General features: G+C 55.6%; 1 protein-coding gene across 1 annotated transcript; it reads right to left on the reverse strand.

The window, feature by feature from the left end:
* Positions 1–16958: 16958 nt before the first annotated feature.
* On the reverse strand, positions 16959–18322 carry LOC131587732 (uncharacterized). The gene is given in 3 exon segments (XM_058855981.1): positions 16959–17153; positions 17156–17649; positions 18286–18322. Coding segments are annotated over 3 exon segments (726 nt in total).
* Between the last annotated feature and the right edge of the window lie 9244 nt (positions 18323–27566).

A 27566-nucleotide genomic window follows, 5' to 3' on the forward strand; every position in this document is an offset into this window, starting at 1 on the left:
GAGTCAGAGCCTGCTGGGAAATCCCAGAAACATCCAATGGGTTGGGTTAAAGGGACCTTAAATCCTTAAATCCCTTCCAGAGCCACCCCAGCCATGGCAGGGACAGCTCCCACTGTCCCAATGTCCAGCCCCAATGTCCAGCCCCAATGTCCAGCCCCAATGTCCAGCCTGGCCTTGGGCACTGCCAGGGATCCAGGGGCAGCCACAGCTGCTCTGGGAATCCCTGCCCAGCCCCTGCTCACCCTGCCAGCCCCACACACACCTCCCCCAGCCCCACACACACCTTCCCCAGCCCCCTCCTTCATCCCCAGGAGCTGGGGTTGGATTTGCAGGGCACTGAGGACAGTAGCTGGAGAGGGGACAGGGCCAGGGCACTGAGGACAGTGGCTGGAGAGGGGACAGGGCCAGGGCAGTGAGGACAGTGGCTGGAGAAGGGACAGGGCTGGGGCTGCTCCCGAGTGCCGAGTGAGGCCATGAGCCATGGGTGCTCCCAGCTCCTGGTTCCAGGATCCCAGCTCAGGGTTCCCAACTCCCATCTCCCAGCTCCCATATCCCACACCCACATCCCATATCCCACACCCCATATCCCATATCCCATACCCCATATCCCATATCCCATATCCCACACCCCATACCCTGTACCCCATATCCCATATCCCATATCCCATATCCCATACACCATATCCCACATCCCATATCCCACATCCCATACCCCATATCCCATATCCCATATCCCATATCCCACATCCCATATCCCACACCCCATATCCCATATCCCACATCCCATATCCCATATCCCATATCCCATATCCCATATCCCACACCCCATATCCCACACCCCATATCCCACACCCCATATCCCATATCCCATATCCCATATCCCATATCCCATATCCCATATCCCATATCCCATATCCCATATCCCATATCCCATATCCCACATCCCATATCCCATATATCACATCCCATATCCCATATCCCATATCCCATATCCCATTCCCATCTCCCACTCCCATCTCCTATTTCCCATCTCCCACTCCCATCTCCCAGTTCCCATCAGGAGGACCCCCATGGCAGCCCCAGGAGCCGGGGCACTGTCAGCTGGGTGGGTGCTGGAGCCAGGGCTGCTGCTCTCCTGTCCTCTCCTGTCCTCTCCTGTCCTCTCCTGTCCTCTCCTGTCCTCTCCTGTCCTCTCCCATCCCTCCTTCCCTCCATTCTTTTTCTCCTGTTATTATTCTCAGCAGAGTGGGATCAGACCCTCTCCAGGTCACTCTGGGAACACTTTCCTTGGACCCTTTGGCTTCTGCTGCTCTTTCTGGCCACGGGCATCTCCAAATCCTGGGCGCTCCCTTGCAGACAGGCAAAGCCCACAAACCATGCAAGGACCTGCCACAGACCCCTGAGCCGCTGTTTCACTGAGGCTCCTCTGCAGAGTTATCTCTCCTTTTTATTCTGCATCTGATTCCTCCATTGAGGCTCCTACTGTCACTTTTTAAAATGTCATTCCTGGCATTTCTTGTTGGATTGAAAATGTTATTTAAATGCATTTCACACGGACATTTATTACCAAGCTGGAAGGAAAACATTCTCTTGGAAGTTTACACAAGTTATGAACTTCACGTTTGTATTTAATGGTTTTGTAGAATTGCATTGTGAGAAAACATTATAAATATAAGAAATAAAAAATTTTCTAAAGATATTGTATAACCTTCTGGATTTATCTCCCTCTATTTACTCCATTGCTCTGAGGGTCCATTAAGGCAGCAGTAATCTCATCCTAAAGACAGGATGTCATTTCTTATATCTGCATTCTGCTGCCACCCTTTAAGTGGGCTCCAAAGATCCACAAATGAGAAATAAACAAAACAAAAGAGAACAAACCAGGAAAACAACAGCCCGGAACCCGTGGTTAATCTCCAAGGGATTTTTATCTTTGTCAAGCTTCATCCCCCTGCTCAGAGATCAGATATTCTCCTGGGGGACAAGAGAGCCTGGACAGGGACTGGGGACAAGGGATGGAGGGACAGGAGCCAGGGAATGGCTCCCAGTGCCAGAGGGCAGGGATGGATGGGAGATTGGGAATTGGGAATTGCTGGCTGGGGCTGGAATTGCCAGAGCAGCTGTGGCTGCCCCTGGATCCCTGGCAGTGCCCAAGGCCAGGCTGGACATTGGGGCTGGACATTGGGACAGTGGGAGCTGTCCCTGCCAGGGCAGGGTGGGAATAGGATGGGATTTAAGGTTTTTCCAACCCAAACCATTCTGGGATCCGGGGATTTTATGATTCTCTGCTGCTTTGGTGCTCAGCTCCAGGGCTGGAGCCGCCAGGGTCCCCGTGGTGTCCCCGCCAGGGACAGCCCCTGTCCCTCCCCAGGGCTCCGCTGCCTGGGGGCTCCCACAGAGGATCTGCTCCTGCTCCTCGGGGACACCGGGAGGGACAGGGGGGACCCGGGGCTTTGTCCAGCCGGGAAATCCCGGCAGCTCCATCCCAGTCCCGGCCGGAGCCCCTGGGCACAGCTCCTTTGGGAGCTGCAGCCTCCCTGGATCCCCAATTCCCGGCCGCTCCGTCCCTCCTCCTTTCCCATCAGCTTTCCCGAGCCTCCCTCTCCACATTCCCCCCGAACCCGGCGTTCCCCAGGCTGGGAACTGAGTCCCTGCAGCCCCTGGGCTGTTCCAGACCGAGCTGCCCAGTGCCAGCCCCGGCTGGAGGGGGGACAGACCCCGAGCCCCTTCCCCAGGCCGCTGCCCCATCCCCCGAGGCCGGAATTGTTGGTGCAGGTGTCAGCTCACACCTCCCGTGTGGCAGCAAGCCTGGGGCTGCTCTCCGGGCTCCGAGCAGCCTCTCCGGGCTCCTGTCCCAGCTCCGAGCATCCTCTCCGGGCTCCTGTCCCAGCTCCGAGCATCCTCTCCGGGCTCCTGTCCCAGCTCCGAGCGGCCTCTCCGAGCTCCTGTTCCAGCTCCGAGCATCCTCTCCGGGTTCCTGTCCCAGCTCCGAGCATCCTCTCCGGGCTCCTGTCCCAGCTCCGAGCATCCTCTCCGGGTTCCTCTCCCCGGCTCCGAGCATCCTCTCCGGGCTCATCCCGGCAGCCCCCTGCCCTCTCCCGTGCCCATCCCTGCCCTCTCCCGTGCCCATCCCTGCCCAGGGACCCCGGCAGAGCGAGGCTGGATTCGGGCACCGCCCGCTCGGTCCCAGCGGGATCCTGGCAGCGCATTCAGGCCGCTGCTGAGCTCCGCTCCCAGTGAATTGTACCCGGTAATTGGGGTTTTAGCGTCGCTGCGGCACCGTGTCCCAAAGCCCGGCCAGATAAATGAGATGTGGTGGGGCAGGATCTGCCAGGGATGCTCTGAGCTCAGCACAGCTGAGGAGCAGCAGGACAGGAGCCCGGGGTGTCCCGGCAGGGTTTGTGACACTCCCGGAGCACTGAAGGAGCCCAGCAGGGTTTGTGACACTCCCGAAGCTCTGAAGGAGCCCAGGCTGTCCTGGCAGGGTTTGTGACACTCCTGGAGGACTGAAGGAGCCCAGCAGGGTTTGTGACACTCCCGGGGCACTGAAGGAGCCCAGGCTGTCCCGGCAGGGTTTGTGACACTCCCGGAGCACTGAAGGAGCCCAGCAGGGTTTGTGACACTCCCGAAGCTCTGAAGGAGCCCAGCAGGGCTGTGCCAGGGCTGGGAAGGAGCTCTGGCAGCCTGGTCACTGCTCCCAGCAAAATGGATTTTTGCCAGGAGTCTGAAGCTCCCATTAAGGGTGGTTTCCTGTGGAAACATTTTAATTTAGCAGTTTCAACAGGAGGATGAAGTTAAAAAGTCAATCAACAGGGTTTGTGACAGGCCAGAAGTGTGACAGGGCCCAGAACGGGGCTGCACTTTTTCCTGCTGTCCTAATTTTTTTTCTTCTTTTGCAAAAATTCAGCGTGAATTCTATGTAAATTTACAATTTGTGAACCCATCCCTGCCCACTGAAAAGCTTGGAATTGTTAATTAGTTCCTGCCTCCAACAGGAGACACAGGCCAGGAGGAAGAGGCAGCAGACATCCCACCCGTGCCAGGGTGTGCAGGAGCAGGGACAGAACCATGGAATTCCAGAGTGGTTTGGGGTGGAGGGACCTCAAATCCCACCCATCACCCCCTGGATGGGCAGGGACACCTCCCACTGTCCCAATGTCCAGCCCCAATGTCCAGCCTGGCCTTGGGCACTGCCAGGGATCCAGGGGCAGCCACAGCTGCTCTGGCAATTCCAGCCCAGCCAGCAATTCCCAATTCCCAAAATGAGAGATTTGGGCAGGGAAGAGAGGCGTGTGTGGAGCAGTGCTGAGCACAGCAGCACTGGGCAACACGAGCTTGGGAATTCAGTGCTATTTCCATCTTTACACTCCCTGTCAGAGTGTCTCCTTGCACAGGAGCGGGTGCCCATGGCCCTCCTGCAGGAGAACAGGCTGTTCCAGTGCTCAGGACGAGCTGGGGATGTGCCTGGAGGGAAGGAGCTCTTCCCAGGCTGCAGAGACAGCAGCCTGCAGGGGCTGGTGATGGAATGCAGCCCTGCTCCCGTTCCAGCCCTGCTCCAGGTGCTTCATCTCCCCCTCCTGTGTTACCTTCACTCCCCATCAACTGGAGCTGATTCAGTGACAAAGATACAGAATTTCCTCCTCCTCATCCCGCAGCTGCCAGCGCTCTGTCCCCAGCAGCTGCACCTCTGGAGCCAAGGAGCAGCTCCTGGATGGGAGCCCAGAGCCCCTTCCCCCAGCAGCAGGGTCACCTGGGTGTCACTGCCAGGTGACAGTGACACCAGACAGCCACTGCAGCCCTGTCCCACCCAGCCTCGGCTCCCCCTGCCTCCCCACCGCCTGCCCCTCACTGCTGTCCCGTTCCTCAGAGCTACACTCAGAGTTTGATTTATTCTCTGTTCAATAACAAATGATTTTGTGTCTTCTCCCTGGGATTTGTGAGGATGAAGAGGCTTCTCCCTGGAAACCTGTGCGTGGTGAGTGCAGCCCTGCACACCCAGAAATGCAAACATTGCTGTGGGCTCGGGATCCCAGCGGGGACAGGGACAGGGGAGGCTCTGCTGACCAGGAGGGGACAGGGACAGGGACAGGGACAGGGACAGGGACAGGGACAGGGACAGGGACAGGGACAGGGACAAGGACTGGGATGGGGACAGGGACAGGGATGGGGACAGGGACAGGGACAGGGACTGGGACAGGGATGGGGACAGGGACAGGGACAGGGACAGGGACAGGGAAGGGACAGGGACAGGGACAGGAGAAGGGACAGGGACAGGACAGGGACAGGGACAGGGACAGGGACAGGGACAGGGACAGGGACAGGGACAGGGACAGGGACGGGGACAGGGACAGGGACAGGGACGGGGACAGGGACAGGGACAGGGACAGGACAGGGACAGGGACAGGGACAGGGACGGGGACAGGGACAGGGACAGGGACAGGACAGGGACAGGGACAGGGACAGGAGAAGGTACAGGGACAGGGAAGGGACAGGGACAGGGACAGGGACAGGGACAGGGAAGGGACAGGGACAGGGACAGGGACAGGGACAGGGACAGGGACAGGGACAGGGACAGGGACAGGGAAGGGACAGGGACAGGGACAGGAGAAGGGACAGGGACAGGGACAGGGGTGGTCCTGAGCTGTGCCACAGGACACAGGTGGCTCTCGGGGTGTCCTGCCCTCCCAGGTGTTTGCAGTCACAGTCACTGGGGGTGCCAAAGCCCTCTAAGGGCACCGAGCCCAGCTGCTGTCCCAGCCCTGCCCAGCCCACCACTGACCCCTGCCCCTGATCCATCCCTCACCATCGTCCAGGCAGCACCAAGACCTTCCCTGCACATCCAGAAATCTGCTCAGGCTGCACAGAAACCTTCCCTGCACATCCAGAATTCCTCTCTGGCTGCATGGAAACCTTCCCTGCACATCCAGAAATCTGCTCAGGCTGCACAGAAACCTTCCCTGCACATCCAGAAATCTGCTCAGGCTGCACAGAAACCTTCCCTGCACATCCAGAAATCTGCTCAGGCTGCACAGAAACCTTCCCTGCACATCCAGAAATCCTCTCTGGCTGCATGGAAACCTTCCCTGCACATCCAGAAATCTGCTCAGGCTGCACAGAAACCTTCCCTGCACATCCAGAAATCCTCTCTGGCTGTGTGTAAACTTTCCCTGCACATCCAGAAATCTGCTCAGGCTGTGTGGAAACCTTCCCTGCACATCCAGAAATCCTCTCTGGCTGCATGGAAACCTTCCCTGCACATCCAGAAATCCTCTCTGGCTGTGTGAAGACCTTCCCTGCACATCCAGTCCCAGTCCCACTGCTCCTGGCTGCCCAGATCCTGCAGGAAGCTCCTGTTTTGGGGCTGTTTTGGGGCTGCCTGTCCCCGGTGTCTCGGGGAGCCTCTCTTCCCCAAGCCCTGAGGAGGTGTCTGGGAGTCCTTCCTGCGCTGTTTGAGGTTTGAGGAGGTGCTGCCAGGCTCTGCAGGGGTTGGCTGTCCCCTCCCAAGCCGGTGGCAGTGATCCCAGAGGCACAGGGATGTCTCTGCAGGCCCCTGGTGCTGCTGGAGTCCCCAGGGCAGTGAGGAGCGGGTCCCTCCCTGCTGGCACTGCAGGGCTGCAGGACTTTATCCCCCACACCCCCTTGGGCCCCTCACTGCCCTTCTCTTGTGCTTTTTAGCCACAATAAACTCACTCCTGGCAGATTGGGAACCTCTCTGCACCATCCTCCCATAACAATACATTTAATTCAGTTAATTGGCTGAATGTGAGAGCTTCATTTTTATGCTGTTCTGATTTTTTTTATATTATAACCACTGGAAGGGGTTTGCATCACTTTTATACGTTATTTTCCTTCAGACATTGATAATTGTTATCTCCTTTTAAAGAGAGCACTTAAGGCTATTTGCTTCATCTCCTTTCCAACATTACTCTCAAGCCCATTTAAGCATTCACCATTCAAATCCAGCACTTCAGAGTACAGAGCAATAAAATAAAAGCCAAGGTTTTTTCAACTGGAGGAGCCAGGATGAGAATGATGCCTGTGCAAGCAGGTTATTTGTATCCATCAGCAGCCAGGACTTTCCAGGTAGCTCTAAAAAGCAGCTCCCCGTGTAGCAGAGACTGGAGAGGAGCCTGAGGGCAGAGCTCAGGGGGGCTCAGAGGGGCTGCAGCTCCTCCCCAGGGACAGCTCCACTCCCTCTGGGACAGGGACAGCACCAGGGAATGGCTGGAGCTGGGCCAGGGATGGGCTCAGGCTGGAGATCAGGGAAGGTTCTTCCCCCAGAGGGTGGAATGAGCTCTGGAAAAGCTCCCCAGGGAATGGGCACGGCCCCGAGGCTGCCGGAGCTCCAGGAGCGTTTGGGCAGCGCTGCCAGGGATGCCCAGGCTGGGATTGTTGGGGGGTCTGGGATGATCCCTGGGGGTCCCAGCTCAGGACATTCTGGGATTCTCTGGTTCTATGAAATGTCTCTGTCAGTGGGGTCGAGGTTGTGGGAACATCCCTGGGAATGTCCCAACCCCAAGAATGGCACCATGGCCATTGTTTAATGGGGTGTCCATTAAAGGGGACTCGAGCCAGGGCTCCCCCCTGGAGAGAGGCTGAGCTGGGGGACACCTCTGGCTCCCCGGGTACCCGAGCAGGAGCTGTCCCCTGAGCTGGAGCTGTGTCCCCTGAGCAGGATCTGTGTCCCCTGAGCTGGAGCTGTGTCCCCTGAGCAGGAGCTGTCCCCTGAGCTGGAGCTGTGTCCCCTGAGCTGCCTGCTGTCCCCTGAGCTGGAGCTGTGTCCCCTGAGCTGGAGCTGTCCCCTGAGCTGGAGCTGTCCCCTGAGCTGGAGCTGTCCCCTGAGCTGGAGCTGTGTCCCCTGAGCTGGAGCTGTGTCCCCTGAGCTGCCTGCTGTCCCCTGAGCTGGAGCTGTGTCCCCTGAGCTGGAGCTGTCCCCTGAGCTGGAGCTGTGTCCCCTGAGCTGCAGCTGTGTCCCCTGAGCTGGAGCTGTCCCCTGAGCTGGAGCTGTGTCCCCTGAGCTGGAGCTGTGTCCCCTGAGCTGGAGCTGTCCCCTGAGCTGGAGCTGTGTCCCCTGAGCTGCCTGCTGTCCCCTGAGCTGCCTGCTGTCCCCTGAGCTGGAGCTGTGTCCCCTGAGCTGGAGCTGTGTCCCCTGAGCTGCCTGCTGTCCCCTGAGCTGGAGCTGTCCCCTGAGCTGGATCTGTGTCCCCTGAGCAGGATCTGTGTCCCCTGAGCTGGAGCTGTGTCCCCTGAGCTGGAGCTGTCCCCTGAGCTGGAGCTGTGTCCCCTGAGCTGGAGCTGTGTCCCCTGAGCTGGAGCTGTGTCCCCTGAGCTGGATCTGTCCCCTGAGCTGGAGCTGTGTCCCCTGAGCTGGAGCTGTGTCCCCTGAGCTGGAGCTGTGTCCCCTGAGCTGCCTGCTGTCCCCTGAGCTGGAGCTGTGTCCCCTGAGCTGGAGCTGTGTCCCCTGAGCTGGAGCTGTGTCCCCTGAGCTGGATCTGTCCCCTGAGCTGGAGCTGTCCCCTGAGCTGGAGCTGTGTCCCCTGAGCTGGAGCTGTGTCCCCTGAGCTGCCTGCTGTCCCCTGAGCTGGAGCTGTGTCCCCTGAGCTGGAGCTGTGTCCCCTGGGCTGGAGCTGTGTCCCCTGAGCTGGAGCTGTCCCCTGAGCTGGAGCTGTGTCCCCTGAGCTGGATCTGTCCCCTGAGCTGGAGCTGTCCCCTGAGCTGGAGCTGTCCCCTGAGCTGGAGCTGTGTCCCCTGAGCTGGATCTGTGTCCCCTGAGCTGGAGCTGTGTCCCCTGAGCTGCCTGCTGTCCCCTGAGCTGGAGCTGTGTCCCCTGAGCTGGAGCTGTGTCCCCTGAGCTGGAGCTGTGTCCCCTGAGCTGGATCTGTCCCCTGAGCTGGAGCTGTCCCCTGAGCTGGAGCTGTGTCCCCTGAGCTGGAGCTGTGTCCCCTGAGCTGGAGCTGTCCCCTGAGCTGGAGCTGTGTCCCCTGAACTGGAGTGTGTCCCCTGAGCTGGAGCTGTGTCCCCTGAACTGGAGTGTGTCCCCTGAGCTGGAGCTGTGTCCCCTGAACTGGAGTGTGTCCCCTGAGCTGGAGCTGTGTCCCCTGAGCTGGAGCTGTCCCCTGAGCTGGAGCTGTGTCCCCTGAGCTGCCTGCTGTCCCCTGAGCTGGAGCTGTCCCCTGAGCTGGAGCTGTGTCCCCTGAGCTGCCTGCTGTCCCCTGAGCTGGAGCTGTGTCCCCTGAGCTGGAGCTGTGTCCCCTGAGCTGGAGCTGTGTCCCCTGAGCTGCCTGCTGTCCCCTGAGCTGGAGCTGTCCCCTGAGCTGGAGCTGTGTCCCCTGAGCTGCCTGCTGTCCCCTGAGCTGGAGCTGTGTCCCCTGAGCTGGAGCTGTGTCCCCTGAGCTGGAGCTGTGTCCCCTGAGCTGCCTGCTGTCCCCTGAGCTGCCTGCTGTCCCCTGAGCAGGAGCTGTGTCCCCTGAGCTGCCTGCTGTCCCCTGAGCTGCCTGCTGTCCCCTGAGCTGGAGCTGTCCCCTGAGCTGGAGCTGTGTCCCCTGAGCTGGATCTGTCCCCTGAGCTGGAGCTGTGTCCCCTGAGCTGGAGCTGTGTCCCCTGAGCTGCCTGCTGTCCCCTGAGCTGGAGCTGTGTCCCCTGAGCTGCCTGCTGTCCCCTGAGCTGGCTCCCAGCTCTCGCTGTCCCCTGCACCCCTCACTGCCCCAGTGCAGCCCCAAGTGAGGGCAGCTGCTGCTCTCCTCCTGCAGCTTTGGAGGAGCATTTGAGGGAGGTGTTGAGTCCACAGTGTCAGGACAATGCTGGCTGCAGCTTTAGCTCAGCACCGCTGCTGGCCCCAGTGCAGCCAGAGACGGGAGCCGGGCACGGGAGCTCTCCAGGGCCGGGATAAAGAAGGGATGGATCAGTGTCCCCAGCCCTCGGCAGCCCCCAGCTGTCCTGGAGCCCTGGCCAGGCTCCTCTGGTGCCAGAAGTGCCCGAGTTCCACTCGGGATGCCATCCACTCGCTCATCCTGGGAAAGCTGAACCTCTGGGGAGCAGTTAATTGCTGGTGCTGGTATTTAATTAGCTCTACACATTGCTTTTCATTTTGGGTGGGCCTCGGATGATAAATGTGTGTTTGAACCTCCAAATCCATTACAGTTAATAGAATTGTGAAAGCTTTTCCTCTCAGCTCTTACTCCGTGCCCGATGTCTGACTCACAGACAACGCATAAATGTAATTTATTTTCACCACGGTGGCAACTTTTACAATTACAACAGTCCCAGCACCCGGGCTCCCTGGCACTGCACCCTGCTTTATTTACATCTCCATCCATTTGGAAGCTGGTTATTACACTCACTAAATTCTTGGGGAAGGAAAAAAAGAAGAAAAGACATCTTTACTCACATTTTATCTGAGGCTATTTAGCAGCTGTTTTAATTGGGAAGTCTCTGAGTGTGTCTGTAGGTCCTGCAGGTGCAGGATGGGTTCAGGTGCAGTTGGATTTAGCTCAGAATTGACCACGGGGTGCCACAGAGGGGAACTCAAGGAGGAGAAAGGCCATTTGGATCGGGGATTAGTGATGCTGTAGGAGCACCCAGGACTGTAGGAAAGAGCCAGCCCAGAGCAGGAAGGAACCAGACACTCTTTGTAGGGCTTTGGGACATGAGACCTTCTGGGGACCTTCTACAGCCTGGAGCTTAAACCTCTTTATTTGGGTTTGCTACACTTTCGTTATTTGGGGCTGTTACAAACACCCATATTTCCTCAGCAGTTTGCCCTGAATGTTTTTATTGACAGTTTTTCCTACAACTTCCCTCAAAAACCCATAGTAAAGTTGCACTCCCTTTTCATTATAAATTGGAGTTGTTGTGTTGATTACCCAAGTCACACTGGATTAATTTCTTGTCATATCTCATTAGAAATTCATCTTTAAACAAGGTTTGTAAACTCCCTTGACTCATTTTCAGTGTTCTAGATTTACACATTGCCATTCCTGCTTTATTTTTGTTTTCAGGCTAAAAAAGGCTCATATACTTAAATATGATTTGCTAATTCTGCAGAATCATAAATATCTATGAGAAATGCCAGATATCCTCTCTGCACTGATCTGGGAGCACTTTCACGCTGGCTCACATATTCTCAGCTGCTGTGGCACCCGCTCGTGGCTCTCCAAGAGGGAAAAATGAATTTTCCTCAGCCCCAGGTTTAATGGTTGACATCATGGTCTGACAACCTCTCCAGCTCCCAACCCCTGCACAGATAAATATGCAAGAACCTCGGGGAGAAGAATTCCTGAAAAATGAGACAACGCACAATGGATAAAAATACCGGGGATAAAAAATGCTCTGCAGTGTCAGAAATTGCTCTTCAGAAGGGAACACGAGGCTGAGAGCAGGAGAGATTCGTGTTCCAGGGACAAAAGATAAATGCTGCAATGGAGCCATTGGCATTCCAGGCAGGCAGCTGGCTCTGCTCCCGAGCCAGGGTCACACTCCAAACCCTTCCTGCAGCACAGCCCCCGCTCACCTCCTCCCCCAGCCAGGAAATGCCGCTCGCTGCTGGTGCTCCGAGGGAGGATGACCCATCAGCTGTGCTCCTGCATGACCTGTGTTCCTGCATGACCCATCAGCTGTGCTCCTGCATGACCTGTGTTCCTGCATGACCCATCACCTGTGTTCCTGCATGACCGATCACCTGTGCTCCTGCATGACCTGTGTTCCTGCATGACTGATCACCTGTGTTCCTGCATGACCAATCACCTGTGTTCCTGCATGACCAATCACCTGTGTTCCTGCATGACTGATCACCTGTGTTCCTGCATGACTGATCACCTGTGCTCCTGCATGACCTGTGTTCCTGCATGACTGATCACCTGTGTTCCTGCATGACTGATCACCTGTGTTCCTGCATGACCTGTGTTCCTGCATGACTGATCACCTGTGTTCCTGCATGACCTGTGTTCCTGCATGACTGATCACCTGTGTTCCTGCATGACCCATCACCTGTGTTCCTGCATGACTGATCACCTGTGCTCCTGCATGACTGATCACCTGTGTTCCTGCATGACCTGTGTTCCTCTGTGACCCATCACCTGTGCTCCTGCATGACCTGTGTTCCTGCATGACTGATCACCTGTGTTCCTGCATGACTGATCACCTGTGCTCCTGCATGACTGATCACCTGTGTTCCTGCATGACCTGTGTTCCTGCATGACTGATCACCTGTGTTCCTGCATGACCTGTGTTCCTGCATGACTGATCACCTGTGTTCCTGCATGACCAATCACCTGTGTTCCTGCATGACCAATCACCTGTGTTCCTGCAGGACTGATCACCTGTGTTCCTCTGTGACCGATCACCTGTGTTCCTGCATGACCTGTGTTCCTGCATGACCTGTGTTCCTCCATGACCAATCACCTGTGTTCCTCCATCATCTGTGCTCCTCCATGACCCGTGTTCCTCTGTGACCCATCACCTGTGTTCCTGCATGACCGATCACCTGTGTTCCTGCAGGACTGATCACCTGTGCTCCTCCATGACCAATCACCTGTGTTCCTCTGTGACCCATCACCTGTGTTCCTGCATGACCTGTGTTCCTGCATGACCTGTGTTCCTGCATGACCGATCACCTGTGTTCCTCCATGACCGATCACCTGTGTTCCTCCATCATCTGTGCTCCTCCATCACCTGTGCTCCTCCGTGTCCTGCCAATGCCTCTGTGGCAAGGATCAAGTATTTGCTGGTAAAACCATTTTTCAGATGTGTTGTTTCCTGCAGGAATGTTGAGACCAGAGGCTTTTAATGGAAATATATTTATAATAAAAAAAAATCTCATGACAGGTTTGAAGATTGTAGTGGAGGGAGGAAGAAAGATAAAAATGGTTGAAACGTTGAAAAATAACGTGCAGGCTCAGTTCCTTCTCTGGGAGAGAACTGCAGTGACACAAAGGCCACGGGAGCTGGGACACACAAGGATGGGTCACACAGGACATGGTCACACAGGACATGGTCACACAGGGGTCACACAGGGCATGGGTCACACAGGGGTCACACAGGGGTCACACAGGACATGGTCACACAGGACATGGTCACACAGGGCATGGGTCACACAGGGGTCACACAGTGCAGGGGTCACACATGGTCACACAGGGGTCACACAGGACATGGTCACACAGGGCATGGGTCACACAGGACATGGTCACACAGGGGTCACACAGGACATGGTCATACAGGGGTCACACAGGACATGGTCACACAGGACATGGGTCACACAGGGGTCACACAGGACATGGTCACACAGGACATGGTCACAGTGCAGGGGTCACACAGGGGTCACACAGGGGTCACACAGGGGTCACACATGGGTCACACAGGACATGGTCACACAGGACATGGTCACAGTGCAGGGGTCACACAGGGGTCACACAGAACATGGTCACACAGGGGTCACACAGGACATGGTCACACAGGACATGGTCACACAGGACATGGTCACACAGGGGTCACAAAGGGGTCACACAGGGGTCACACAGGGGTCACACAGGGGTCACACATGGGTCACACATGGGTCACACAGGACCCAGGTCCCACAGCATCTCCAGCCCAGCCGTGTTCTGAGGACAGCACTGGCACAGCTGTGGCACAGCCGGGCACCCCGCAGGAATTCCAGCCACTCTCCTCCCCGCTCTGCCTTCCCCAGCTGACATTTTTCACATCTGAAGCACTAAATTCTCCTAACACACGGTTTTTGTGCTCAGGACTCCTGAAGTGCTGGGTGTGATGGGCCCGCGGGGCGCGGAACGGCTCCGGCTCCGCGTTGGTGCGACAGCCCCAGAGCCACCCGTGCAGCAGCGCTGCAGGAATTGCACCCAAGGGTCAGAGCTGCCGTTTAACACTGATTTGCTTGTGTTGAACAAGTGGTGACCGGCTGAAGGAAGCGTGTAAAATATCTGAAATTGCTGCTCTCGGGAAATTAATGACACGTTTTCCTACGACGTTTCAGCAGCTCCACAGCTCCTGTTCTGCTTTTCATGACAAAGGTTGGTGCATTTAATAGTCAAAAGAAAAGCAGAACGATGTGCGGATGAAGGTGATTGTATTCATATGATTTAGGAGAATAATTTGAGAGAAAGGGAATAAATTGTGAGACACGGAGCCTGTAATTCCACAGCATAATTTTATTATTGTTACCAAAATTGGCTTCATCTCAGTTACTTTAGCCCTTAGAAAGTTTGAACAGATGGCATCTCTTGCTCTAACTGTATATCTAATTTAGCTTGCATGACTTTTTGATTATGTATATTTGAATTAATGGGCTTCTCTATGTTTGTTCCATCATCGGGTTAATGGTGTTTAAAAGACGTGGATAGGTATCAATTCTCCCTTGGTCAACAGGCAAAAGTAAATGAAATTTACTACCAAAAAATGGTGCTGAACAGTGAAATAACTCCACTGGGGATAAATTGATCTTTGCTAAATCAGGCACAGCTCTTTGCTGCCAAACCCACACGGCAGAGGAAGAGAAGGGTGACTGGGAGTGACTGATCACAGATGCCAATACTGTACCAATATTGCAGCAGGAATTTCCCCATGGAAAGGGAGGTCAGGGCTTGGCAGGGGCTGCCCAGGGAGCCTTGGAGTGCCCATCCCTGGGAATGTCCAGTTAAAGAGTGGAGGTGGCACTCAGAGCTCTGGGGACAGGGTGGGCACCGGGCACAGCTGGGACTGGCTGGGCTGGGAGGGATTTTCCAGCCTCAGGGATCCCAGGATCCTGGGATATGACAGGAGATCAGCATTCCTTGGATCTTGAGGAGAAAAGGCACGGTCAGAGGGTGCTTTTTAGATGTTGCAGCCACGAGGAGCCCACCCCCTGTTTTCCCTTTGGGAAGGAAAGTGGTGAGATCAGAAATCCTTCATCGTGGGAGGCTCCAGCTCCGGCTTGGCTGGGCTCTTGTGGCCGGGATCCTGGGATGCAGAGTGGGAATCCCTGCGTGCCCTGCGCCTTCCCGAGGTGCCAGCGCTGTTTCTGAGCATCCGAGGGGGCCCAGCAGCCGCCTCCCCGTGCAGCAGCCCCGGAGGCGCTGAGTGTGCCCAGGGCTCATCCCCATGCCTGGACATCTGCTGGGGAGCTTCAGGCTGGTCCTGCTGCGACTTCCAGGTGGGCTCTGGAAACAAAATCCTGTGCCTGAGCTGCTCTCACCAGCACCGAGCAGCTGTCGGGAGCAAATTCCATTCAGCTCCCTGGGTTTTGTTGTTTTTTCCCGTGTTTTTCAGGCTGGTTTATCTCTCCGCATTTCTGCATGTGCTACAGAGAATTTTAATCACTCTCCTCCCGATGGCTACTCAGCAACACATTCAACCCTCACAAAACCTCTCTGCTCTCCAGGGCCACGGGCTCCAAGGTTTTCCTCTCTGAGGTATTTGAGAGGATTGAGAAGATTTTTAATCTTTTATTAAAAAAAAAAAAAAAAAAAAAAAAAAGTAAAGAGAAAAGACATAAAGGCAGAAATGTGGGTGAGGTTTTGTGGGTTTTCCCCCATTTTGGCCAGTCTGGCACCATTCCCAGCTGTAGTTTTTGACTCTTAACCCTTTAGAGGAGTGATGACCTGGAATGTAGTGACACCACAGCCCAGAAGAAACATTTCCTGGTTTAAGGATTTAAGGAATGTTTCAGTTATTGAAGCCAATTATTGTCATCAAACCTCTCATGTCCCCTGTGGGAGGGAAACAGGCGTGATGCTCTGGAAGAGAGAATTTGGAAAAATCAGAACCAGAGAATCAGAATGATTATAAAGCAGCAGCTCCTTTAAATAAAGCCAAACCTGGGATATAGTTAGCAGCGACTCTGCACTACATTTCTGCCTTCTGTGTTTGATTTATAGAAAATCTGTGGGTTTAAAATTTGCATGGCAGGCTCTCAGGGACAGAGCCCCTGCGTGTAGCCAGGGCTGCGCCCTTCCCTTGGTGTCAGCACTCCCCAGCTCCCGGGGCCACTGTGCCTGGGCCCAGGAGATGTGTCTGTGTCTGTGCCTTCCAGAGCTGTGGCTGTGTCTCCAGAGCTGTGTTTGTGTCTCCAGAGCTGTGGCTGTGCCTTCCAGAGCTGTGTTTGTGTCTCCAGAGCTGTGGCTGTGCCTTCCAGAGCTGTGTCTGTGCCTTCCAGAGCTGTGTCTGTGTCTCCAGAGCTGTGTTTGTGTCTCCAGAGCTGTGTCTGTGCCTTCCAGAGCTGTGTCTGTGTCTCCAGAGCTGTGTCTGTGTCTCCAGAGCTGTGTTTGTGTCTCCAGAGCTGTGTTTGTGTCTCCAGAGCTGTGTCTGTCCCTTCCAGAGCTGTGTTTGTGTCTCCAGAGCTGTGTTTGTGTCTCCAGAGCTGTGTCTGTCCCTTCCAGAGCTGTGTTTGTGTCTCCAGAGCTGTGTTTGTTTCTCCAGAGCTGTGTCTGTCTCCAGAGCTGTGTTTGTGTCTCCAGAGCTGTGTTTGTGTCTCCAGAGCTGTGTCTGTGTCTCCAGAGCTGTGTCTGTCCCTTCCAGAGCTGTGTTTGTGTCTCCAGAGCTGTGTTTGTGTCCCCAGAGCTGTGTTTGTGTCCCCAGAGCTGTGGCTGCTGCTCAGCCATCAGTAACCGGCTCCTCTCGGCACCAGCTCCGTGCTCTGAGAACCGAGTGCCAGCGGCCACGGCCGCGCTCAGCACCTCCAGCATCACCTGCCAAGGACACACCCGGCTCTGCTCTCCCACAGCAGGAGGATTTCTCTCAGCCAGGCAAATCTCCGAGTTTAGCTCCTCATTATGCAGCAGATTTCCATGTGCTCGGTGGAAGGCTGCAGAATCCGGAGCGCTGCTCCCGAGGCTGTGCCCGGCTGGGCTCCCCTGGGCTCTCCCCTGGGCTGCCTCCCGCAGGCTCTGCCAGCACCTGGAACGGACCGGGATGAGCCCAGCTCTGCCCAGGGAACGGCTTCGGCCACAGGGAGGGGATTTACGGCTTCAGATTTACTGCTTCCCTTGGAGCCATGGGGGGCACGGGAGCCAGGGGGGGCACGGGAGCCACGGGAGCCACGGGGGACACGGGGGACACGGGGGGCACGGGAGCCATGGGGACACGGGAGCCACAGGAGCCACGGGGGACACGGGAGCCACGGGGGGCACGGGAGCCAGGGGAGGCACGGGGGGCACGGGAGCCATGGGGACAAGGGAGCCACAGGAGCCACGGGGGGCACGGGAGCCACGGGGGGCACGGGAGCCATGGGGGGCACGGGAGCCATGGGGGGCACGGGAGCCAGGGGAGCCAGGGGAGGCACGGGAGGCACGGGGGCCACGGGGGGCACGGGAGCCACGGGGGGCACGGGAGCCACGGGAGCCAGGGGAGCCACGGGAGCCACGAGGGGCACGGGAGCCATGGGAGCCACGGGAGCCACGGAGGGCACGGGAGCCATGGGAGCCACGGGGGGCACGGGAGCCATGGGAGCCACGGGAGCCACGGGGGACACGGGAGCCAGGGGAGGCACGGGGGCCACGGGGGGCACGGGAGCCGGGGGAGCCAGGGGAGCCACGAGGGGCACGGGAGCCACGGGGGACACGGGAGCCACGGGAGCCACGGGAGCCAGGGGAGCCACGGGGGGCACAGGATCAGGCTCTTGGGGGGTGTCCTGCACACAAAATGGGCAGAGATGTGAGTCCAGAGCTGAGGCCAGGGGCAGACAGAGAAATGAACAGATGGGCAAAGGAACAGATGGGTGGATACATAGATAGATAAAGGAATTGATAGATAAAGGAATTGATAAAGGATAGATAGATGGATAGATAGATAGATAGATAGATAGATAGATAGATAGATAGATAGATAATGGATACATAGATAGATAATAGATAGATAGATAGATAGATAGATAGATAGATAGATAGATAGATAGATAGATAGACAGATAGATAGATAGATAGATAGATAGATAGATAGATAGATAGATAGATAATGGACAGATAGATAGACAGACAGACAGAGGAATACATAGGTAAATGGATATATGGATAAATGAATAGAGAGATAAAGGAATAGACAGACAGGAAGGTGGGTGGGAAGGAAGGTAGGCAGGCAGACATGATAAAACACCTGAGTTACACAGTCCTACTCTTTCAGCCCCAAGGAACAAATACACATAATTGGACTCATCCCAGCTTGATGAGTTTAGTATTTCTCTCATTTTATCTATTAAAATATAGCAAAAGAAGTATTTTTTTTTTCCTATGCATTATATGAAGAAACCCTGTCCGTGTTTGCTCCAGGAAGTCACCAAGCACAGGAATTTTGGAAGGTTTTTACCTGTCTCATTCACAGGGGCAGTTACAGCACCCCTCATGCCCCTCATGAGTGTTCATGAATTTGGCAGCAGAATTTAGCCCCTTTTCTAGGAAGTGTGAAGCCATATCCAGGCACACACACACAAAGAGCAGGGACAGCAAGGGCAGCTTTCCCTTCAGTCTCCATCCTGTGCTGGCAGGACAGGAGCAGCCCAAAGCCTGGATTCCCTGTGCCTCTGCTGGGTGAGCTGCTGGCACCTGCAACTGCTGCACTGACCAACTCGTCTGCCTTAAAAACATTCCTGCATTTTGATGCTAATGAGTTATGAAACCTCTAATTAGTCTGTCTCATTCATCATTAAGCCTGTCATTTAGCCTTTCCATGGAAAGGTTCTGCTTTTGTATCAGCTGTTTATATAATAGCTATTTCTCTTTATTTGATTATAATTATTTTCTCTAGAAGGTGACCCCCTGTCACGGCCCTTGGGAAGCTCCACAGGCCCTCAGGAGGAGCACGAACTTGTAAATGCAAACCACGGAAGAAAAATGCGGCAGAGCAGATAAGGACAGGAACAGGAAATGTGCTTCAGGAGAAGGAACAAAAATCCCGTTAACAGGTGGGAATACCAAGGAAGTTTCTCGGTGGTTGCAGCGCTGTGTGGAGCCACGGGCTGGGGTGGAGGCGGAGCTGCGGGGGCTGAGGCTGGGGGGGGATGAGGCTGGGGGGGGATGAGGCTGGGGGATCGGGGGGGCTGAGGCTGGGGGGGGCTGAGGCTCGGGGGGGGATGAGGCTCTGGGGTCGGGGGTCGGGGGGGATGAGGCTCGGGGGTCCCGGCTCGGGGGTCCCGGCTCGCTCCCCCTGCCCTCCCCGCTCCCCGGCCCTGCACCGGCCCAGAGATCGGAACAGGCTGGGAAAGCTCACAATGAACCTGAGCCGGACCCTTGTGCGGGAGGATCGGGAGGAGCTCCGGCCGGAGAGGGGTCGTGTCCTGTCCCGGCCTTTCCCCGGCAGGGTCCCGGCACAGGGACGGCTCCTCCCGGCTCCCGGGGCACTCCGGGGGGACACGGGACACTCCGGGGGGACACTCCGGGGGGACACGGGACACTCCGGGGGGACACTCCGGGGGGACACGGGGCACTCCGGGGGGACACGGGACACTCCGGGGGGACACGGGACACTCCGGGGGGACACTCCGGGGGGACACGGGGCACTCCTGGGGGACACGGGACACTCCGGGGAGACACTCCGGGGATAGACGGGGCACTCCGGGGGGGACACGGGACACTCCGAGGGGACACTCCGGGGGGACACAGGGCACTCCGGGAGGACACTCCCGGGGGACACGGGACACTCCTGGGGGACACGGGACACTCCGAGGAGACACTCCGGGGGGACACGAGGCACTCCGAGGGGACACTCCAGGGGGACACGGGGCACTCCGGGGGAACACGGAGCTCGGAGCTCGGCAGGAGCTCTCCAGAGAGCCCCAAAGTGCCCGAGCTGGGTTTGGTCTGGCACCGCCCCCGGTTCCTCCAGCAGCGCTTCTCCATCCCTGTGCTCACCGCGCCTCTGCCTCACGGCGAAGCTTTTCCTCCTGCCCACTCCTCCAAGATGTTTATGGGGAAAGGGAGAAGAGAAACAGCAACCCCCGGAGCAGCCAGAGCTGTGTTCGGGCTGGGAGCTGAGCTGGGAGCTGTGCCGGAGCCCGCAGGCAGGAGCGGCTGGCTCGGGCAGGAGATGGAATCCCAGCACTTGTCCTGGATCCCGCTGTGTGACCGGCTGTGCTGGCATCCAGCGTGTCATCCTGAGAAAAACCTGGAGAAAAACCTGGAGAAAAGCCTGGAGAAAAGCCGGTCCTGTGCCGCCCCGCCAGGGGCATTTCTCCATTTCCACCGCAGTTTGTTCTGTTCCAGCAGCCGCGCCCGCACAGCCGCGCTCTTCATTTGGAACAGGAATTCTCAATCCATCCTTGCGCCTTTCCCTGCCGGAACGAAGCGTCCCAAGCTCCGGACGGGGCTGTGGCTGAGGCAGGGCTGCCCCAGGGAAGGTCGGGGTGGGAGCAGCCTCCTCATCCTCGGGGGCTGCTGCAATCCCAGCTCCGCTCCCTGACCGTGCCCGCTCCCTCCTGCAGAGCGAGACACAGCTCGGCGCAAACTCAACTTCTTCTTCTTCATTATTTCCTTCTTCTTTATTTTCCTCAATGAGAACAGATCAGAAAATAAGAGGAGGAGAGATGTGAAATCCCCTCGTGTCATTGCCATTTGGCAGGAGCCTCCCTGCGTGGTGTGCTGTGGGTGAAGCCTGGTGCCCTCGCTCCCTGCAGCACAGATCATTCCAGCTCCAGCAAAGCACATTCCCCATCCGGCTCCAGCAGAGCACACTCCCCATCCAGCCCCAGCAAAGCACATTCCCCATCCAGCCCCAGCAAAGCACATTCCCCATCCAGCTCCAGCAAAGCACATTCCCCATCCAACCCCATCAAAGCACATTCCCCATCCAGCCCCAGCAAAGCACATTCCTCATCCAGCTCCAGCAGAGCACATTCCTCATCCAGCTCCAGCAGAGCACATTCCTCATCCAGCTCCAGCAAAGCACATTCCCCATCCAGCCCCAGCAAAGCACATTCCCCATCCAGCCCCAGAAAAGCACATTCCCCATCCAGCCCCAGAAAAGCACATTCCCCATCCAGCCCCAGCAAAGCACATTCCCCATCCAGCTCCAGAAAAGCACATTCCCCATCCAGCCCCGGCCAAACCTCAGGAATCAGGGTGGAAAGGAGCCCCTGCAGGCGCTGGGGCCGTCCCTGGGCAGCTGTCCTGGGAAAGAACAGAAACCCCAAAGAGAGCTGGACAATACCCGGGGTGCCCAAATTCCACTCGGGGAGCAGCCTCGGGGCAGAGAACAGGGAGTGCCACAGGCTCAGGAAATGTGGGGACATCTCCCGGGCTGGGCAGGGGACACTGCTGGGGACACTGCTGGGGACACACCTGGGGACACTGCTGGGGACACACCTGGGGACACACCTGGGGACACACCTGGGGACACACCTGGGGACACTGCTGGGCACACGGCTGGGGACACTGCTGGTGACACACCTGGGGACACACCTGGGGACACTGCTGGGGACACTGCTGGGGACACACCTGGGGACACTGCTGGGGACACTGCTGGGGACACTGCTGGGGACACTGCTGGGGACACACCTGGGGACACACCTGGGGACACTGCTGGGGACACACCTGGGGACACACCTGGGGACACACCTGGGGACACTGCTGGGGACACTGCTGGGGACACTGCTGGGGACACACCTGGGGACACACCTGGGGACATACCTGGGGACACTGCTGGGGACACACCTGGGGACACACCTGGGGACACACCTGGGGACACTGCTGGGGACACACCTGGGGACACACCTGGGGACACTGCTGGGATCTGGGCTGGCACTGCCCTCAGCGTCCACCCTGGACACCTCTCCTGTTGCTTCTCCCCAGTGCAGAGAGGCACAAACACTGAGAGCACAGAGGGGAAAGCCAACCTTGGCCACATTCTGTGGAATCTCTCCCAGCTCCAGATCTGAACCAAAGTGAGCCACAGGAACTCCAGCAAGAGCTGGGATTTCAGGCACATCCCTCCCTGTACTTGCCCAGGCAAACCCCAGGTTTCTCTATTCTACAGCACTAATTATGGGATCCCACAAGCTGGAATAAATCTCTCCTGGTATTTAAAGTGATTTAAAATACTCTCCTGGTAGAAAAAATAAATTTGCTTTTTGCCATTTAAGAGCTTTAAATCCGGAACTCGCTGAAGGAGGCTGAACTAAAACCACCTGCTGACCTTCAAAAGGAGTTTTGATTGTAACAGACCTGAGAGACAGGAGTTGTAAAAATCACTTCCATCCATTCTCACTGATTTACTGCACAGCAATGCAGAAAGCAGCCACATAAATTATTCCTGTATCAAGTTTTTCCAAAATTTCCTGTCATATTATAACAGTTAGGAGTATGCCAGATATAATTTAAACTCCATTTAACTTATTCAAAATATTTAAATCAATCCAATATTGACCAAAAAGTGTTTTATATTTTTCAGTCCCCAGTGATAAATTGTTCTGGATGGATATTACAGGAAATCTCAGGTTTTGCTTGTCCTGTTTTCTGTGTCACTTGAAATGTCACAGAGTGGGAAAGCACCACGGAGCTGCTGCAGCACTGCAGGATGGGAGCAGGGATGGACTTCTGGTGCTTGTGAGCACTGCAGCCTCACAGAATCCTGGAATTATGGAATATCCTGAGCTGGGACCCCCAGGGATCATCCCAGACCCCCCAACAATCCCAGCCTGGGCATCCCTGGCAGCGCTGCCCAAACGCTCCTGGAGCTCCAGCAGCCTCGGGGCCGTGCCCATTCCCTGGGGAGCTTTTCCAGAGCTCATTCCACCCTCTGGGGGAAGAACCTTCCCTGATCTCCAGCCTGAGCCCCATCCCTGGCCCAGCTCCAGCTGCTCCCTGGTGCTGTCCCTGTCCCAGGAGCAGAGACCAGACGTTCACTGTGGTTTCACTCAACATCTCCCTGAGGGGAGGGACCAGGACAGGTCAGGGCACGGGACCCCACCGACCTCACCCTCCCTCCACCAGCCCCTGCTGAGCCCAGGGCAGAAATCAGTGATAATCAGGGTCCATAAAAGTGCAGAGAGGTTTATATGGAGTGTAACTTCCTGGTTTTACTTGTTAATCAAAATTCTGGGAACCTACAACGTCTCTCTAATCGATTCAAGCAAAGTGATTATTGAAATTAGTTCTGCAGTGTTTCCTGGAAAGCAAAATGCTTAGAAAAGAAATGTTCACAACAAAGCCAGAGGGAAAAGTCCCGATGTTCCAGGGAGCATTCCATGCCTTGGACACGGTGATGGAGCAGCCCAGGAGGGTTTGGAGAGTCTCTGGGAGTCTGGAGGGCAGACACACTGAATTTATCCTCATTTGAGCAAATCTGGGATGAGTGAGGCAACAGGAGCAGGAACCTGCCCCAGGACCCTCAACTCCCACCACTCCCAGGACCTTCCAGCCCCAGGCACAGACCAGGGGAGTTAAAGGGAATTCTGCTCTGCATAAATGTGTGGATATTTACATGGGTGGCCACGTGCAGGTACAGACAAGGAGGCTTTGAATACAAGAATTCTGAAAAAGGACCAAGATTCTGCAAACGTGCTTTCAATATTTCACTGCAGAAAGAGGATTAATTACATAACCTGGGCAATTTTTATATTCCTGTTAGAAACTTTGAAACATGTAGGCAAAATTACCAACAACCCCACCCTCACCCATACAGCATTACTCTGCAAATGGGAAAATCTCCAGATATTATTTCAATGAAAGTAGAAATAAAATGAGAAAGGAATTATTTAGTGTATTAAAAGACTTTATTTTTCCATCAGAAAAATAAATATTTTAGGGTTATATTCCCTGTCTGGATATTTAAAATCAACATAACAATGTAGATGACTGACGAGAACACAGGCTGTCTCAAATGGCAGCTTTGTATTCTGCTTTCTACTTCTGGTTTTCAGCCTGTTTTTGCTTTCCCCAAATGCCAAAAAAAAAATCACAGAAGGCAAAGTATCAGACAGCTGAGTCTGAAATAGAAAAGAGACCAGACCCACTACATTCCATCTTAAAATTAATTCCATGACAGTGAAAGGGGATGAGTTAAAATAATTATGTGATGATCAAAAAATATCACAGACTCCTGGAATGGTTTGGGTTGGAAGGGTCCTTGCAGCCCATCCCATCCCATGGATCCCATCCCATCCCATCTCATCCCATGGATCCCATCCCGTCCCATCCCATGGATCCCATCCCATGGATCCCATCCCATCCCATCCCATCCCATCCCATCCCATCCCATCCCATGGATCCCATCCCATCCCATCCCATGGATCCCATCCCATCCCATCCCATCCCATCCCATCCCATCCCATCCCATCCCATCCCATCCCATCCCATCCCATCCCATCCCATCCCATCCCATCCCATCCCATCCCATCCCATCCCATCCCATCCCATCCCATCCCATGGATCCCATCCCATCCCATCCCATCCCATCCCATCCCATCCCATCCCATCCCATCCCATGGATCCCATCCCATCCCATCCCATCCCATCCCATCCCATCCCATGGATCCCATCCCATCCCATCCCATCCCATCCCATCCCATCCCATCCCATCCCATCCCATCCCATCCCATCCCATCCCATCCCATGGATCCCATCCCATCCCATGGATCCCATCCCATGGATCCCATCCCATCCCATCCCATCCCATGGATCCCATCCCATCCCATCCCATCCCATCCCATCCATGTCCAGGGACACCTCCCACTGTCCCAGGCTGCTCCAAGCCCATCCAGCCTGGCCTGGAACTCTTCCAGGGATCCAGGGTTAAAGCAGGATCTGAGCACCGTGCCCATCCCCACAATCAGTTCATTTCTGGAGAGCACAGGCAGCATTTCTTCCCTAAGTTTTTACCTATGGAAAAGCACTTTCCAAAAAGTTGGGAGTGAAATTAGAGATGCAAATCCTCATTAAAGTGTGACCCGCTGGGAGCACCAGTGCTGGCTCTGTGTTCTCCACACGCCCAGCACTGGGGGCTTTGTGCTAATCCTGAGAACTAATTGCACCACTCTTATTCTGCCCAAAGTCAAATAACGATGTGCGGGATTTAACTAAATGAACATTTAGGAGGATGCTGAAGCACATGAGCATCCTGCTCCTTCTCCCAGCTGAGCACAACAAAAACCCACAGAACTGCTCGCTGTAAGTGAAGTTTAATTAAAACACGGTCAGATTGGTCTGCCAGTCCTCGGAATCCTCACTCTGGGGGAGGATGAGCCAGATGTTTCCTGAGGGGGAAGCTCTCCGTGTCCCTGCCCATCCCGTGCTCGCCCTGCTGGAGGCACAGCGGTGAGGGGACGAGGTGTGTGGGACAGGAGGGAACGTGTCTGGCACCTGCACAGTCCCTGCTCTGCCCTCCTCCTCCTCCTCCATCCTCACCTGAGTCATTGGGATGAAGGACAAACCCCTCCTCCTTCTCCAGCAGTAGGAATCCAGCAGGATAACTCCAGCAAAATGATTTTGTGCAGCCTTTTATAGAACCACACTTGTCAGAGATGGGGCTCAGGCTGGAGATCAGGGAAGGTTCTTCCCCCAGAGGGTGGAATGAGCTCTGGAAAAGCTCCCCAGGGAATGGGCACGGCCCCGAGGCTGCCGGAGCTCCAGGAGCGTTTGGGCAGCGCTGCCAGGGATGCCCAGGCTGGGATTGTTGGGGGGTCTGGGATGATCCCTGGGGGTCCCTCCAGCTCAGGATATCCAGCTATTCCTACAGAACTAGTGCTCAGCAGGGTTGTCTTGTGGCACAAATCCTCAGAATTTTGGGAAACCTTTGCACATCTGGGAGAAAGCTTCAAATGATCTGGTTATTTTATTACATCACAGAATCACAAAATGGTTTGGTTTGGGAGGGACGTTCAGGATTATCCCAGTGCCACCCCCTGCCACGGGCACCTTCCACTATCCCAGCCTGGCCTTGGGCACTTCCAGGGACAGAGCAGAGTCATTGATTCTACACTTACGTTAAATAATTGCTGCTGGGCATTTGTCCAGATGTCCTGTGGCACAGAAACCACAGTCAGGAGTTCACCTGCCTCAGCATCAGAATTCCTGGGGTTTTTTTAATATTATCTCGACAGGACTGATCCACTTTTCCCCTTCAGTTCCCAGTTCTTGGCCCCTTGCCCCTGCAGATGCTCTGCAGACAAAAGTGAACTTCAGAAGGGGAATGGTTCCATGCAGGCCTGGCTGTGGCACTGGCACTGCCCTCTCGTGTGTCCTGCTGCTGGGCAGCCACCAGGCAAAGCCAGACTCACACAGAGCAGCTGTCAGCATCCCAGCTTTGATATCCAAGAGCCAACAGGCAGATGATTTAAGTCACGTTCACAAGGCAAATCTGTCCAATGTGCTAAAGGAGAGGAGAAATTCTCCCACCTCTGAGGACAGATTTAAGTTCTGGAGAGGTGACGGCTTCCAAAGCCTGTGGGAGCAGCCAGGAGCTGGGACCTGCTCCCTGCTGCCCTGGTGACACAGCAAAGTGACCTGGAAGGAGAATGAAAGCTCAGCAAAACCTGTTATGTGGCCAACAGAATGGGAATGGAACCAAACTGGATTTTTCACCAGTCCTGCCCTGCACTCTGCATGGATTTTCTACAGACAAGTAACAAACACAGTCAGGTTATACTGGGAGCACCTCAATATCTGCATTTCCAGCTGCTGGCACAGCCTAGGGTTGGCTTCCTGGTGGAAAATGCCAGAAGCTACGGCACAAAACTACAGCACAGGCATGGCACTCGCTTCAGCAAACACAGCCATCTCGTTTGAAGGGTGCTGTTCTTCCAGAAAATTCCACTGCAGAGTTGATCTGATACAATCAGCATTAATGACAATTATTATCACACCTACATAGGCATTAATCTTCAGCCCAGCATCTTCCCCTTGACTAACACAGCTCAGCTATCTTCCCCTCCAATTTTCATTGCATTCCCTTTTCATCCTTTCCACAGGAAGAGCGGATGATGAGTTCCTTCTTTCCTCAGAACTTCATCGCAGTAATGGGAAAAGTGTCAGAAATAGTGAAGAAAAAGAGGTGGTGAAATGTCACACAAAGGGAAGAAGACTTTCATGCAGGGAGTTTGTCAGAGGCTGCTATTTGGCACAAAATTGCTTCATTTCTGGACTGTCAGATTATGAAGCAGAGCCTTCCCAGCAGAGCGAGGCCACGTGTCCGAGCCACGCTGCACAGGCTGCCAGGAGCTGGGCACGAACGCCTCGGCCAGGCAAACCTCAGCACCCAAGGAAAGGTTCCAGGGAAGAGATGGGCAACAATTTGGGGTTAGGGGAGGCAGGGGCTGCCTGTGAGCACAGCCTGGCCTGGGAGCAGAACCTGTCACATCACACCTGGAGCCTGCATCCCACGGGAGGCAAGGGCAGCTCTTTCCATGGGGGATCTGGGGTGGGCTGTGCTGCCCCAGAACTGAACCAGCTGCCCCCAAAGGGCTGCCCTTGGGGCGGGGAGGGGTAAAGTCACTTCGGGGAACTGCAGGTGGCTGCTGAGCCATCGGGAGGTGGTGGTGGGTGTGGAGGGCTCCAGGTGCTCCAGGATGGGTCGGCACAGGGAGCTGCACCCAGGCACAGAACCTCCTGCTCCTAAAAACTGGAAAAACCCCAGGGCTTTGTCTCCAGGAGCAGCATTGA

This window comes from Poecile atricapillus, chromosome 1, assembly GCF_030490865.1.
Source record: "Poecile atricapillus isolate bPoeAtr1 chromosome 1, bPoeAtr1.hap1, whole genome shotgun sequence".
NCBI lineage: Eukaryota > Metazoa > Chordata > Aves > Passeriformes > Paridae > Poecile > Poecile atricapillus.